This window comes from Lycorma delicatula, chromosome 4, assembly GCF_047948215.1.
Source record: "Lycorma delicatula isolate Av1 chromosome 4, ASM4794821v1, whole genome shotgun sequence".
Lineage (NCBI taxonomy): Eukaryota > Metazoa > Arthropoda > Insecta > Hemiptera > Fulgoridae > Lycorma > Lycorma delicatula.
Genome location: NC_134458.1, coordinates 99895049 through 99911259, shown reverse-complemented (window position 1 = coordinate 99911259; position 16211 = coordinate 99895049). Strand labels below are relative to the sequence as shown.

Genomic DNA, 16211 nt, shown 5'->3' with positions numbered 1-16211 from the left:
TATCCCTCTTCAGATACGGAAAGAAGTGAAAATCTCAGAGCTCCAAATCCAGTAAGTATGGAGGGTTTAGAATAGGTTCAAATTTCAACTTTGCAAGAAGCTTGGCGGTTGTATGCAATGTATATGACCAAACATTTTCATTTTGCAGAATTATCAGCTCCATAGATTGTCAAACATGGCACATAAGTCTCCTAAGATGTTTTAATGTCTCTATATATTGAACACAATTTACAATCTACATAGCTTACCTGTATACATGTTTGGAATCACAAAACATTGTCAAGAGAAATTTCTTTTGCAGTGTTGTGTCTTTAATTTTTTTTATATTGGTGAACCATAGTATAAATATTCCATGCTCTACTGTTTTTCTTCTGGGTCATAATGATGCACCTGACTTTCATCTCCTGTCACAATATTTAAAAAGAAATTATCTCCCCATTAGAATAATGTTTTGGAAGCTGCTCCAAACATTCATTTCATTGTTGTTTGTTCTTTTTTATTGGTTTGCATGGCATCCATCAGAAACAAATTTTACAGTAGCTCAGTTGTACTACTGTACTATGTTCTACTCATACTTTTAATATGCCGCCTATCTGATGCAACAGTCAATTTGAATCGATTCATGCAACTCCTTTTGGTACTTCTCATTTGTCACAAAAAACAGTTGATGTTCATCCTCAATACTCGCTTTACCAGTTTCTATTGAAAGAAATTTGATTGCCCACCTACTCACAGTACTTTGATCAACAGTTTCATCTCATCTCAATAAATGGCTTTAGATGATGATTGATTGTCATTAGTGTTCACTTTTTCTGCTGTTAAAAATTCAATCACTGCATTTTGTGACACTCAATGATGTAGCAGGCATACTCAACCATATAACAATGGCGACCAACAGAAAATGAGAGGGCATGGAGGGCAAGTTTTGGAATGTTTAGTTTGGGAGTGAAACTACAAGATGTCAGCATCTATTGCTTTTAGCAAATGTTGTTCTCTTTTACATTTCAGTGTGCATTACATTTCCTCCTGATATTCTCAAATTTTATTGAGAATAAAATGTTTCTTTTTATGTTTATTTAAAATAGGTTTACTCAGTTGGCTTAGTTACTAAGGTAAGAAAAATCTATATTCTTTTTTGTTTGTTCTTATTTATACTAACTGAAACCTCTATGCAAATCAATCAGCCATTATTGAATTTTTTTATTTGTCAAATTTGCCACTAGCTAACATATTTATCATTTTAATAATTTTCATAGTTTGAACACATGTTTTATTCATTATCTCACTTACATCAAGATGATTTCTTGTCAGGTCATTATCACTGCTGCATACTATGTTGAAGAAACTCACTATAACTAAAAATATTTAATAACATTTTTTAAGGTAGTCATCGATGGTCAATTGTTAATTATGGTCAGTTAACAACTGGAAATGTACTTTCCTAGTAGGATTTGTGATAAATCAGAATTATATTAGAGTTTTCAGGTAATATCAAAATTTTCACTGATATCTTCCACTTTTTTATTACAAGCTGCCTCAGTTCTTATCCTACTTAAATATTTCTGGTTTTGCAAATTGTTCACTGCTAAATCCTTGTGAAAATTAGTAACTTTTGCAGCATCTTCAGTAGGCGGTCTGCACTTTCATTCCTTTTCAGGACTGGATCCACAAATGTATTATCCTATAGAGTCTGATATTTCAATTGCAGTAAACTTCTATTATGAGTGATCATATTGTAAAATATAACATCATTTTTTATGAGGGTTAAATATTTACTTGTGGAATAAAAAATGGCATAAATTTAAATTTAGTTTCCACTTTAATAATTTGTAGAAACACAGTTTAATAATATAAATCTCATTAAGACTTAAAAATTGTGTTTACCAGCCTTGTTAGTACTAATATGCATTTTACTGTAATTTATTTGCCGAGTTTATTAATACATAATAATAATTTAATTAATTACAGAGGAAGCTCAAAAGACTCTAGAAGAATCTATGGCAATGGATATTGATGACAGACAGCAATTAGCACTTGAACTTTATCGTTCACGTCATATGGGAGGTGGAGGATCAGGTGGTACTTTAGGACGTAAGAATACATTGGGCCGTAAATCTCTCGCCCCACCAGGGCCACCGATGTTGGGTAAATCTCCTCCACGTCCATCTCCTGCTTCAGTTGCTTACCATAGCGATGAAGAAAGTTTGAAAGGTTATGATGAAAATCCTGACGATTCAAGTGTAACTGAAAAACCATCAGAAATCAGTTCTACTGATTCACAGGTATTTATGTTTATTTATAGAATATTATTTTTTTACTTTTCAATTAGGGTAAGGTAATTTTTTTTTCTCTAAATAGTATTGAATTCAGTTTTCATTGTTCAAGAACTTTAATAGAATTTTGGTGGGTTGCATTTTATTTAGGCTTGAAAAGATTTTGAACCAGTATTCATAAGAAATTGTAGATGATCCAGTGTGATTTTTCTGAATATATTTTTGTTTTTATTAGTGATCTGCCCTGTTAAATTTGTGCATTGCTTATTTCAAAATGAATATAAAAAATAAAAGAAATCTTTGATGAGCTGTAGAACATTGGGCTTTCTGGAGAAAAATAGTGTGGGATTCATACATTCAGTGTAGTTTAGAGAAACATTCTTATTAGAATATGTAAATTCTGCAAAAACCCTCAAAAACAGTAACACCAGGTTCAAAATCAAGTATCTTGTAATCTTGAGGAAGGAGACTAGAAAAAAATTTTCATAGCAATTGATGTAATAAAAGAAAGTAATTATTGAAGAAAAGGGAAGAAATCCATTCACAGTAGCTATCAAGTAATTGCTTCACTGAACTCAATATAGTGCTGTTTATATTAAATTGAACAAAAATCTTTGACTACTGGGAAATATTAGACATATTTATTATGATTCCTAATGTTTAAGCATTCAGTATTAGGATCAAAAATAAAGTGTGCACTTTTTTATGAAATCATCTCATTAGTCTAACCAGAAATTCTTGATGATGTCTCTTGCATCATGGAGTTGTTTATCGGAGATAAGACCTGTATTGTGGCTTAAGGGAGCTACTAGTGAAGGCTAGGGAAGTATTTCAATAGGACAAATCATATTGCAGCTGTAATCATCTAAATAGTGCATTTTAGATTGGTGTCGAACTTTTTCACAGGACAACTGTTAAACAGTCTGATGTGCAATATACTGTAGTTACATTCATTTCCACTATCAAGATAACAGATAACTCAGTATAGCAAGCTGTCAATCGGCCCCACCTACCTCAGTTGTCCTCTATATAGTACTCTTTATTATATAGTCTTCTTTGTGTAATTCTTGTTTATTTAATTCTCAACAAATGTTTTTTAATGTTATTTCTTCTATATAGAAGAAATTATAACCTTTACAACCATGTGGTTTGCCTATATTTGATACAAACTTTTGATTATTATCTTTCCTAAATTATTGATACATTTGCCTAAATAATTTGCAGTATGCTCATTTGTATGGTGTTGACTAAAAATCAGTTTACATTATTAAAGCTCATTGGGTTGGTCTAGTGGTGAATGCATCTTCACAAATCAGCTGATTTCGAAGTTGAGAGTTCCAACATTCAAATCCTAGTAAATGCGCTTACTTTTGTACGGATTTGAATACTAGATTGTGTATACCGGTGTTCTTTGGTGGTTCAGTTTCAATTAACCACACATCTCAGAAATGGTCGACCTGAGACTGTACAAGACTACACTTCACTTACACTCATACATATCATCCTCATTCATCCTCTGAAGTAATACCTGATGGTGTTCCCAGAGGCTAAACAGGGGAAAAAAGTGTACATTATTAAAGAACTTATAAACATTAAAATGAAATGGAAATAAAAAAAATCATATACAAACTTTGGTTTTAATAAATATAAATTAAAAATACCATGTAAACCTGATCTTAAGTAGTTCTTGTAATATCTTTTTGGTTACCAGGGTTGAATAAATTAAATAGATCAGTAACAAGGTAAACTTTGGAGATAGTATTGTTGTTGCCCAGGAAGTAGACAGAAATTGCTTTAATTGATTATTTACAAACTTCCTGCACAGGAGTAGCAGCCCTTTTGATAGACTGGTTATGAGACACAATAATAATAAATTTGACATCAACAACAGCAGTTTTACAGACTTAGAAACATTCCCTGTAAAACCATATTACTTACTCTCTAAAGATACAAAATTATAATTTTTTATAAATCATCAAAAATGTCTATTTCATGTGACATATAGTGACATTCAACTGCCTGTGACATACTGAAGCTGACCCAGAATTTGAAAAATTATTTGATTATCAAGGAAATATGTCAAAAAGCTATTGAATAATAATATAACAGATTAAAAACAATTTTAAATTTCCTTGATTTTATTCCTATACTTTAAATTCAAAAAGAACTATGACCTTCAACTTCAAAAATACCTAACCATAAAAATTATGTTTATATCTTATTCAGTTAGCTTACAGAGTTCTGTTAAGCAAACTACACGTACGAGTGTTCAGGAGGCCGATTCACAAGTATCTCCTGTAAATCGTGATGCGTACAAAAGAAACTACACTACAATAATATTTAGTAACCTCACACTATTGTATTTTAAATTATTATATATATTTTAAGAGATATGAAATTGTCAATTGTCAACAAACAGTAAAATTTCACTAATATCTTAGATTAAATTTCTATGACAGTAAACAAATAATAAATTCAATTCAGTTTTTGTCATCTTATTGTGAGAAATCCATAGTGCTGTCATTATTAAGAAATACAACAGGAGGCTCAATTTTGTTTTATATTATATTATCCAATTCCGTTACATGTTTTACAGTTTTCCATTCCTGCTGGCCTGTTTTATCAGATACTCATGAATCATATTGTATATTGAAGCAGCGCAACTTCCATTCATGTTAGCAGTTTATTAATGACATCTGAAATCAACGGCATTGGATTACTCTGTAATTTGTTTTTGTAAGAATTTAATATGATGTGGTTTTCCGCATGACTTCAGTAATCTTGCACTATTATCAGTTGAATCAATATTAGACATGGTGTCAAAATAATGGTATAACTCAAGTTGTACAGACAGAAATTCAGGAATACACCTCACTCACATTCTAGTAAACTTAAAAAAATTGCATTATATTAACTTTAAATAACGTTAAGTAACAAAAACACAAAAATTGAATATGAGAACAAAAGAGTGATGAAAAAGGTGATGAAAAGGTTTTAATAGAACTGAGAAGACATAATGTTATATAAACTTTTGATTACATTGACTACTATATGACAAATTAATTATACAGTGACTATATATAAGTAATGATTATAGTGTTGTATATAGATGTGGTCGTGTTGTGAATCACCACTGATGCAAGGGACATAACAGCAGAATCATGACGTACTCACTCACACAAAGGCAAAATTTGTTTATTCTTCACTCTGTAAGCTAACTGAACTATAATTTAGTTCAGATGGCCTATTAAATGTTTCATTTGATAAAAAGAGTTAGTAGACATAGATTTTTTTGTGGATTTATTTATTATTTCTTTATAAACAAAAATTTAAATGAAATATTAGATGCCAATAATATTTACATAGATTAATAATTACAAGTGAATACAATATTAAATTTTTTGTGTGAAAATTAAAAGCAAAATAAAGCCAACCAAGAGTGCATCCGGGAAAGTAATATAACTTCTGGGTCTTCATTATAACAAAATACTACTTAGGAAAAAAATTATTAATCAGCCTTTAATAAATTCATTAGTTAGTATATACAATACAAATAATATTGTTTATTTGCTACAAACATTGATGGTATTAGAATATAGTGAATATAGTTTTTCCTCTGGTGATAAAAATGTAAAAGACTCCTATGAGATATTGAATTATGAAAAATAATTATTCTACTCTAGTAATTTTTTGGGGTTACAGGACACATGATGACCATATCTCCACATTCCCTTGATCAATTATAACCAAAATTAGATGGCATCAATGACCATATTCAAAATAGTACAAGTATGTGACTGAATCCAAAAATAACAATAAAGTATATTTTGTCCTAAATATTCATACCACTCAGCTCCCAATTACCAATTGTGACCAAGATTAAATGACATCAGTATCCAATATACAGAAATCATAGTGTCAAATGTTATACTAATTGGTTCATCGAGTTCAGAGATATCAAGCAAAAACCAAGTCAACATACATTACGTATGTAAGCCCATTCATCCTTTTGTAATTTTTCAATGCTGAAATTGTAGTTTTTGATTAGAAGGAGTTTAAATGTCAAGATCTGCAAAAATATCAGCATAAAAAATTTGACTTAATAGCATACTTCCCTTTATTGTATACTGTACAGAAGTATAACATAATACATGCAGATGGAAAAGAAAAAATCATTTATGTATTTGGTAATTTGGTTATCCATGGTGTAAGTAAAATAAACAATAAATTTTCATTCAGTTTCAAATTATGTCTAGAAAGGCTTTTCAAAAAGGTGTAAGGTTTCATATTTGTGAAATTAATATTTTATGGAAATAGAAGAACAAATTAAGAACACTTTTCAAGTCTATATATACATTTAACTTTATTTTTGGATGGATAATTGTCCAGATATTAAAACAGGAATTTATCTGTAGATGAAGTTGTGTGTATAGATTAGGAAGTTGTGACTCTTGACATCTACATTTCTATTCACACTTAAGAAAGATTAGTGCCTAATAATAATGTAGTATGTTCTGTCCTTTATTCTCTGTTTTATGTTCAAACATTATATTCTTTTCAATTACACCACACCATTATTATTATTATAAATGATTTTATTATAAAATTAAAACATTTTATATAATTGTTCTTTAATTTAATTTTTTCAGGGATCAGAAAGTGAAAATGAAAGTGTTAGATCCGATCCGCATTCATTCGTTAATCATTATGCAAACGTTAATGATTCATTAAGGCAGTCTTGGAAGAGACAAAAACCAGTTAGAAATTATTCTAGTTATACAGATTCAGAGCCAGAAGGCAGTACTGTTGTCAGTTTAAATGGTGGTCAAATTATTATGAACAATATGGCAAGATCTCGTGCCCCTCTTCCTGGATTTTCATCTTTTGTTTAAATTATTAATTTTGGAATTTATAAACAAAAATTGCTCAGTATTTAAACATTCAATGATAATCAGTTATCATTATTTCTCTAGAATTATAAATATTGTAACATTAAGATTTTCATATTATATTTTGAAGTATTGTTCACTATTATAAGCTTATTAAAATAACTTGAAAAAGTTTGGAAGGATTTAATTTTTGATCATAACTAATCATATTTATATTCAAATATATCAATTTGGGAATTTTTTAACTGCTATGGATTATAGACTAGTATCTTTCTGTCCAAATATACATGTATTTTATAATGATTTGAGTAAAACTTTATAACTAAAACAGTAAAGTGTAATTTTTTAGTGTATTAGTAATTCAAAACATTACGTTCATATTTACGTTAACGCATATGTTTTTAAAAACATAAATATTCAACAGTTTTAATTATGAGAATTTTATTGTAAATTTTTGGTACTTGTGTTATATTGATTCTGCTCAGTGTTTTTTTTATAATGAAATTTTATAAGTTATATCTTGAATAACTCTCCCTGCTCTTCGTAATATATGGAGGATGAGCCATCACATTTGGCTAGCACCAAATATGGTATTTATGAATCATATTTTATATCTTTTTTTTCATCATTAATTAGATTAGCACCAATTTAAAAACTATTATAAGTCTTATAACTATTGGATAGTATTTACAACTCCAGGTTAAAATGTCAATTTATCTGAGCTGAAATCAAATTCTAACACTAGGATTAGAAATAATGGTGATAGTATCTTTTTTCAGGAGTATCATTAGCTCATTTCTATTGAAAAAAATATATATACATATTTATATTTTTTTTATTATATATGTATATATATATATATTACATAAATCCTTTTTTCTTTCACATTTTTCTTCCTTTTTTTGATGGCTAGTCTGTAACTTTTATTTTGCAATGTAATTTTTTTAAGATTCCAATATTTTTGTATTAATGCAAAAGTTACCCATCATGTGGATCAGCATGCAGTTAAATTTGGATCCCCTATTTCTGAAATGAAAAAATTTATGAACTTAAAAATTAGGGAACTTAATGCATACATTTAAAGGAATAAATGAACACAGATAAAACAAAATACCATATACAGTAGAGTATTATAGACAATTATTTTTATTTCAATTAATATTGTTTAACTAATTTAACTGTAATCAATAATACTGAATACAAACAACATATCCCTGTATTATTCTAATCATGCAAACAGTAACACAAAATAGTAGGATACAAGTTTACAAGATTAATCAGAACATAAACAGAATCCTAGGTGAAGTTGTAAAACAAGTCTCCAAAAAAATATTTGCAAAACAGTTAGTTAGTGAAAAAAAAACCCAAATAATTTTATAAGTAAAGTGCAGTAGTTTTTAAGTGTGATTTTATTTTGACAAAAAAGAATTTCTGAAGATTAAAAAAAAAAACTTTTTCATGGGTACCATTTTACTGGCATTTCTTCTCATAGGTGAGAAGGTGGCCCAGTCTTCAAAAGACAGTTCCAATGAATTCAACTAACATAAATTTAGTTGGCATAATATTTTAAATTAACTAAAAATAAATTTAAATTTCAGTAAAAGTTAAATTATGTTTGTTTATGATTGACTTTGTTAAATTTTATTTTGATATGTTGTTGAGTTAACACCCTTCAAAAATCTTTGCAATGCAGTAGATTGACTACTTTATTTAAATTATAAAGACGGCTTTGCAAAAATGAATAAAAGGTACTAATGAGCTTAACTCCATTTGTCCAAAAATTTATTTAGTAGATTTTAGAGTAACTGTCCATCAGAAAACAGAATATTTTGTACTTCCTTTTAAATTGGAACTTTTTAACATCCCCTCCAATAATTATGATAAAGTTGAGATAAAGGTAAAAATATGGAACTGTTTCAAGGAATTAAGGACATTATGTTAATATTAAATTGTAATAAAAATTGAAAACATAAAATACAATCAATTTAAAAATCTGCTTAAAAATTGCATGATTTTTATTTTTTTATTTCTGTCAGTATTAATAACTAAAATACTTATTAAGATATTCCTGAAAACTATAAAGAAGAAAAGAAGCTGTCATTTTATTATAATAAAAAAAATTAACTTCTTATATATAAAAAAAGAGTATATATCTCCCACTAAAATGTATTAAAAAACAATCATTTATCAAAATCAGTTATATTAGTATAGGCTGTTCAAAAAAAAATGATGGTAATGTTTAAAAGTGCAATTTTCTTACTTTCTTTTTTTGTGTTTATTTAACTAAAATGTTATAACAATATTTATATGCTTGTCCAAGCTGACTCCCAGAAAACACAGTTGACTAGCTGGCTTAAGACTTGGTGCTAGTTCTGTGACACTTTATTCATATTTACTGAAGTTACTGTACAAAGGGCCTATGTTATGTCATCTTATTTGTGTCCACATATTTTTGGACACATTTTTTAAACTCGGTTTGTAAGTTTGTCTTCACAAGGAAAAAAATTAGAATATTTAGCTTAGAGATGGAAACCCCTGAATATCAGTGTTTATCTTAAGCAATGTTATTAATTTATGCAAACACCATAATTTATGCTAGAATTAAAAGCTAGATGTCACCAGAGCCAGAATTTTTTTGTATATTTTATATGGTGAAGGTGCGCACTTCACCATTTTTTTGTATGTATGTACATGTATAAATTTAATATTTATGTTAAATAATTGTAAATGAATAACTAAAGCCATAAATAGTATTTATAGTGAATATTTTGAACAAATATTTTTTCATTTATTATGCAATTTATTTAAATTGCACTTAATTAATTGAACTTTTATTTATATTAAATATTATAATAATAGATCTCAGCTGTGTCTTTTTTAACAGCAATTTATAATATAAATTTAAATTGTGTGATGTATTTATTTTTATTTATATACGACCCAGAAATAAGTTTTTGTGTGTAATTGAAATCATTTTTTTGTGCAATAACTGCCAATTTTTATTATTATTATTAGATACAGTATGTTAAATACGCTTAATTTGTGTTTTTCTTATTTTTTTCAAATTATGTAACATTTTTATGCATGCATAGCAAGAGTGGTTACATTTTAAAATAAATTTAAATTAGAAAACAATTTAATACAGTTCATTTACAAATGAATTAGATTTTATTAGTTCCTCATTCAAGAGTTCGTTTTATATTATTTAAGTTCTATTATTCTTAATTAATTTTGATTAGATTAAATTTTTATTAGACTAAAATTTGTATTTTTATTTTATTTAATAATTTTACATCAACTGGTATGTTAATGAATGTGTAAATAAATATATTTGTTTTAGGTATGGAGAATAATGAATGAAATTTTAACTTTTTTTTTTTTAAGTTCGTTATACTACTTGTCTTTCTTATTTTTTAAGGTTATTTTTTAATTATGTAAACATTAACAAATATATTATGATCTGCAAAGTAAGGTCCGGTACATAGAAAGCTTCACTCATGGTTATTGTTGTTACACCAATTATATGGTTACATGATTGAAAATGCTTCATAAAAAAGTATATTACATATATGTAATTCACATTTCATATCAATGTATGTCTAATTCATAGTGTATTACTTTAATTTATGGATTTCATATCCACTTACAGATTCTTACCGTATTTGTTGAGACTTATCTTTATTTATATATTTTTTCTCTTTATTTGATGTTACCACTTCCTTTTCTTTCCTTCGACCAACCAGTCTAACTCTCTTCACTGCTTTAATCCTTTAATGTTATGCAATCATTATTATTTTCTATTTAATCTATTTTTATTCTTTTTATATAGCAGTATGATTTGCTAAAATAATACTTCTAATAATCTCCCCAGTAGATTAAGACTTGGAAGATCATGTCTTGGAAGAAACATATATATAGATTTCTTCTGGTCCAGGCTTCTGTAACTGTAATTATTATTAATATAAATTTCTGTTTTGATGAATTTTTTTGTTTTAATTTTTAAGTTGTAAAATAAGCAAAATTAGTAATATAAACTACAGAAAGAAAAACACTGACTTAAATGGTCATTTAATATTTCTAACAATAGGCTGATGCCCAATAACTGCCAATGGATGGTGAATTTTATAACTTTTGCAAAATGCCATGTCTGACTGGGACTTGAACCCTGAGCCTCCAGAAGATACAGCTATCACTCCTCACAAAGATTGGTATCAGTTACCCTGCATATATATATAATTTTAGCTCTCAAATTCTGATGTTTAATAAGAAAAGATATTTTAAGAAAAATCAGAATCAAGTCAGCATTTAAAAATTTTGTCCACTCAGGGTGTGGTGGAATGGTAAAGGAGGAGGGGATCATACCCCTTTTTTTAAGGGAAAGAGATGGAAGGAGGCATCCACAGAAGGCATGCCTGTACTTCTGAATAAAAAACTTACAAAAGTGCTAGGTATCACCTTAAAAACTTAACACTAAAAGATTTTGTCATCTCTTACCCTAGCTATTTAAATACACATTAAAAATAAGCTGGTTTAACAAATCAGTGTTACATGGAAGAAAAGGCATCACACTTAATTGATACCCCTGACTAAAGTTGTAAATGTATTTTCTTAAATTTTTTTCTGGAATGAAAACTAGTAGCCTTTTTAATATTTTGTTGATGCAGTCTAGGAAAGGAATTTAGGAGAGATTCATTTTCATCAAGAAATTATCCTGTGTTAAAAAAAAAGCGAAAAATGAAAACACTCATTTTTGATGCTATTTAGTTATTAAAATAATTTCTGTTTAAATTCTTCATTGCTTTTAAGCTGTGGCAATTTTTGATGCATGAAAGGCTCACAGCAGAAGGCGAGCTAAAATAAAACTATATTTTGTAAGTCAAGTAGGATAGATAACCTGTGTGTGAGCCTGGAATTGTAACTAATAATTATTAGCTACAATAAAAAGGATTTCAATAACCACACCCTTTACAAATTACATTTTGATCACTAATATATAATTTCTTTGCATTCAGATTTAATGCAAAATATGAATTACTGTAAATTTAAATGTTCCATGTCATATACTCTATGGCTGTGTTTTATATTGCATCATAATTTATTATACTATAATCCATAATTTCTAAGAAAACATATTTATGGTCCAAAAAAAAGTAAATCATAAATCTGGCTACAGGTATGTCTGAAATATATCTTTCCAATATTGGCAATGAGCTGTGTTTCTACTGTTAACATATATTTACTGAAATGTGAAAATTTTTACTAAAATGTGACACTATATAGTTTTGAGCAAACGTATTAACTTAAGTATAAACCTGTTACATGGTTCTTCAGTATCTGGAGGAAAAGAAATTTATTTAGCAGAAACTTGTCAGTCAGCACAAAATCATTGATCATTATATTATATATATATATATGTATTATATATTTGATATAGAATTTTATAACAATGATGAACATATTTGTAGATTGGTAAGTTTATTAAATTTTCTATTTTGGTTATTACAACACACTAGACAACATATTCAACAAAATTTTATTTATGTTTATTGGATATATGTTATCTACTAAGCCACAATGCACACTTGAATTTGTTCAGATTGAATTGTTACAGCATTCAAATACGTTCCCCCTTTTATTGAAAATTTAAAATATTGACTGTACATATGGCCTCATCTCAAATAAGTGGCAATGTCATTCAACACTTCCAGTCAATAGAGACTTGATCAGATTAAAATCATGCTAAGTGAATACACATATATATAACTTATATGATCTGACCTTACTCTTCAGATAACTATTGTTTATTATTATTTGTGCTATTTAGTCATTAGATGAATAAAACATTTCAGTGAAGACTTATATGAAATAGAATTAACCAAATTAAATTATAATTAGTTTTACATATATTAATATAATATAAATGTGCTTTTTTGTACAAAATAAATTTTTATTGTATTATAATTATAAAATTAAATATGATTTTTTTTCTAATTTTTTGTAGCTTTGTTAATTTTGTACTAAGAAATTGTTTAATATATATTAATTCATGTGACTTATGAACATATTGAATTTGGACATTACAATGTTGCTATGTAACATTTTCTTATTGTGTATATGTAAATAATATATATATAAATTGTGTACATAATTTTGTATATTTTTTATATTATATAGGATTATTGTATTGCCATTTTATAATTACATTTTATATAAGATAACCTATATATTAATTGCTTATTATTTATAAATATTAATATTTAACTGCTGATTATATTACTAGTTTTATCTTTAATATTTTTTCTTCAGAAACATTAAAATATGTACTGTATTATTTTTTATTTTATTTTACTTTTTTCAATGACAAAGTTTTTTTAGTAGACTGTCAGAACTGACTGCTGATCACTTATTCAAATTTAAGAAACACTTGTTCTTTAACTGTTATGAGCCATACTTATACTTTCACTACAACTTATATCTCTTCTAACAGATACACACTTCAATCATATCAATTACAGAGATGTAAAAATATTACCTGTAAGTAACGAGGTAAATTTTTTCAGTTATGAAAAGATTTTTAATGCTACTTGGAATTAGGCTTCAATTAGACTAGGCTTTTAAGACATACCATCTATCTCCATTTAAATAGTCACTATTTTTTTTTTTCTAGTAAAAAAGGTTCATTTATAGAATTTATTAATTCAGTTTATTTTTTGCACAGTGTTTGTACAAATCTTGCTTCACAGACTGTATATTGATCATCTAATACATCATAATTTAAGGTATTGGATATATTTAATAAAGAGACAAAGGTTAGATATTTCATTTAGATTATATTTATGATTGTCATTAATTCATAATTTATGTCTACAAAAATGTTTATGTACAATTTACATCTACATTGAACACTAATTATTTACGTTAATATTAACATAAATAATGAGTTCTATGTTTAAATATTTGTTTAATGTTAACTATGTTTAATATTCACTGAATTCACACAATCATACAACCATTAGCATAATAAAAAATAATTACTTTTAATAAGTTCAAACATACTGCCTGCCAAAAATCAGATGGATTTTTAAATAAATAACAGTAATAATTAAGCACTTATATACAAGTAAATCTTGAGTAGTAATTTCTCCAATAATAAGCATGTTAATAATCTTGAACTGACTAAATACCTAAAATAAACAGACTGAATAATATAATCAACTGAACAAGAGTTTGGAATTAAGTTTCTGATAAACATGATCAGTTGAATCAGTAGAGAATTAAGCCTTGGAAAAAACATGACCATTAGTTGACAAAGTGCATAATATAAGAACCTTGAATAAATATAATTATTAATTTAATAAGTGTGTTGAATAAATAAGCCTTGAATAAGCATAATTTCATAGCATAAATGGTCTTGAATATGAACATTGTAGTGTAAATAATCTTGAATATAAACATAATCTTGTTATAAATTTTACTGACAGATCTCACTTGATTTTTTTATATAGGGCATTGGATTTTTATATTTAGGGCAGATTGCTGGCTTGGATTTCCTAGATAAGCAAATCACCTGAATGGTGCCTGGATTTCCGAAATAAGTAAATCATCGCTTGAAAAATTGGACTGCTTAATAAGTACATCTGATGATGGGTGGATACTTAAGTCATTGCTTGAAAGGTTGGGCATCTGCATTGGATCAGGCAAAGCTAGATGAAGGATTTTCCATGTTAGAAGACACAATTTTTTACTTCTGCAACACGTACTAAGTTGTCTGATCCTGTAAACGTTTTTATTGTTTATCCATATTTCCACTGTAAAGGAGAAATACTGTATGATCTTCACATATATTTCTCTCCGAAGTTTGCCATTTATTACGTTGTAATTGATCTAAGTAATCTTTAACCATTTATTTCAAATAGCTTGTGTAGATTTTTGTATTGGTAGCCAGTGACCTAATGATTAACCACAGCTTCAACATAATCAGGATTGCAGTTAGAGCAGATCCAAAAAGAAAGTATCCGAGTGTCAGTGGTTGTGGATCTCTCGAATCAGAAGATATAACATACAGTGGATATGAGTTTAAAACAGCTTCAGTTTGTGTGAGTATGATGTATAATTCCTCCAAGTTAAAAACATTTTATCCTACGACATTGCGAAGGTGATAATTTTACACTATGTCACTTTCCTATAATCCACGGAAGTGTAGGTATGGAGGGATGAATGACCAGTTTTATTGCTTGTGAAATAAACGTTTGAATATTATTTAGGAAATCCTTTGGGTTCAGTATTGAAAGTAGTTCATGTAGAAAGAATATTGTTAGAGTTTGTTCCATTATTGAAAGCATTTATATAACCTTACTTGAAAGGCAATCATATACAAGTTTTGGATATGGTTTTTGATCTCTGTCTACCATGCCAAATCATTAATGGGCCACCATAGTTGACAGCACAACAAAAGAAATGTTTAGAGGGAGTGACTCAAACAGCTGATAATTGACCAAATTGTTGGTTTATTTTTTAGCACAAAAAGCAAAACAATTTTATACAGTGGCACGTTATAACTAGTTGGGGCCTCAGGCAAAGTAGAATTTTGGGGCTCCTAACTCCAATTAAATAACTTTCACATAGGAAAAATAAAACAATTGTAAAAACATCAACATATTTATTGTTGCATAAAAAGTGAAATAAATTCTCCTTCATCCATGAAAACCTTTTACAAAAAAATAAAAAATATTTGGTAAACAATTACATATATTGATATATAAAGAGCATTATAAATATAATGCATACATGATTGCAATATTTATTTAAATATTTACTTTTCGGGCTTTTTTTGCTGCAAAATTATTTATTAGTTCATTAAAATCAGCACAGTTGCTTACATTAATTTCAATAGATAATATGGATAAATCTGACAGTTTATCCTGCTCCAAAGTATTTCTTAAATAGTTCTTAATTCTTTTAAGAACATTGAAAGAACGTTCTGCCGATGCATTGGAAGCTGGAATTCTTAGAAAATTAACTCAACATTTGGAAATGTTGAAGTAAGTCC

General features: G+C 27.7%; 1 protein-coding gene across 1 annotated transcript in view; it reads left to right on the top strand.

Moving 5' to 3' along the window:
* Positions 1–9902, top strand: part of sdk (sidekick cell adhesion molecule) — a 297836-nt gene extending 287934 nt beyond the window's left edge. The window contains exons 32-33 of the mRNA XM_075363797.1: positions 1969–2282; positions 6923–9902. Coding sequence (XP_075219912.1) covers positions 1969–2282; positions 6923–7165 — 557 coding nt within the window. The 3' untranslated portion in view covers positions 7166–9902. The remainder of the gene's footprint in view (positions 1–1968; positions 2283–6922) is intronic.
* The last annotated feature ends 6309 nt before the right edge of the window (positions 9903–16211 follow it).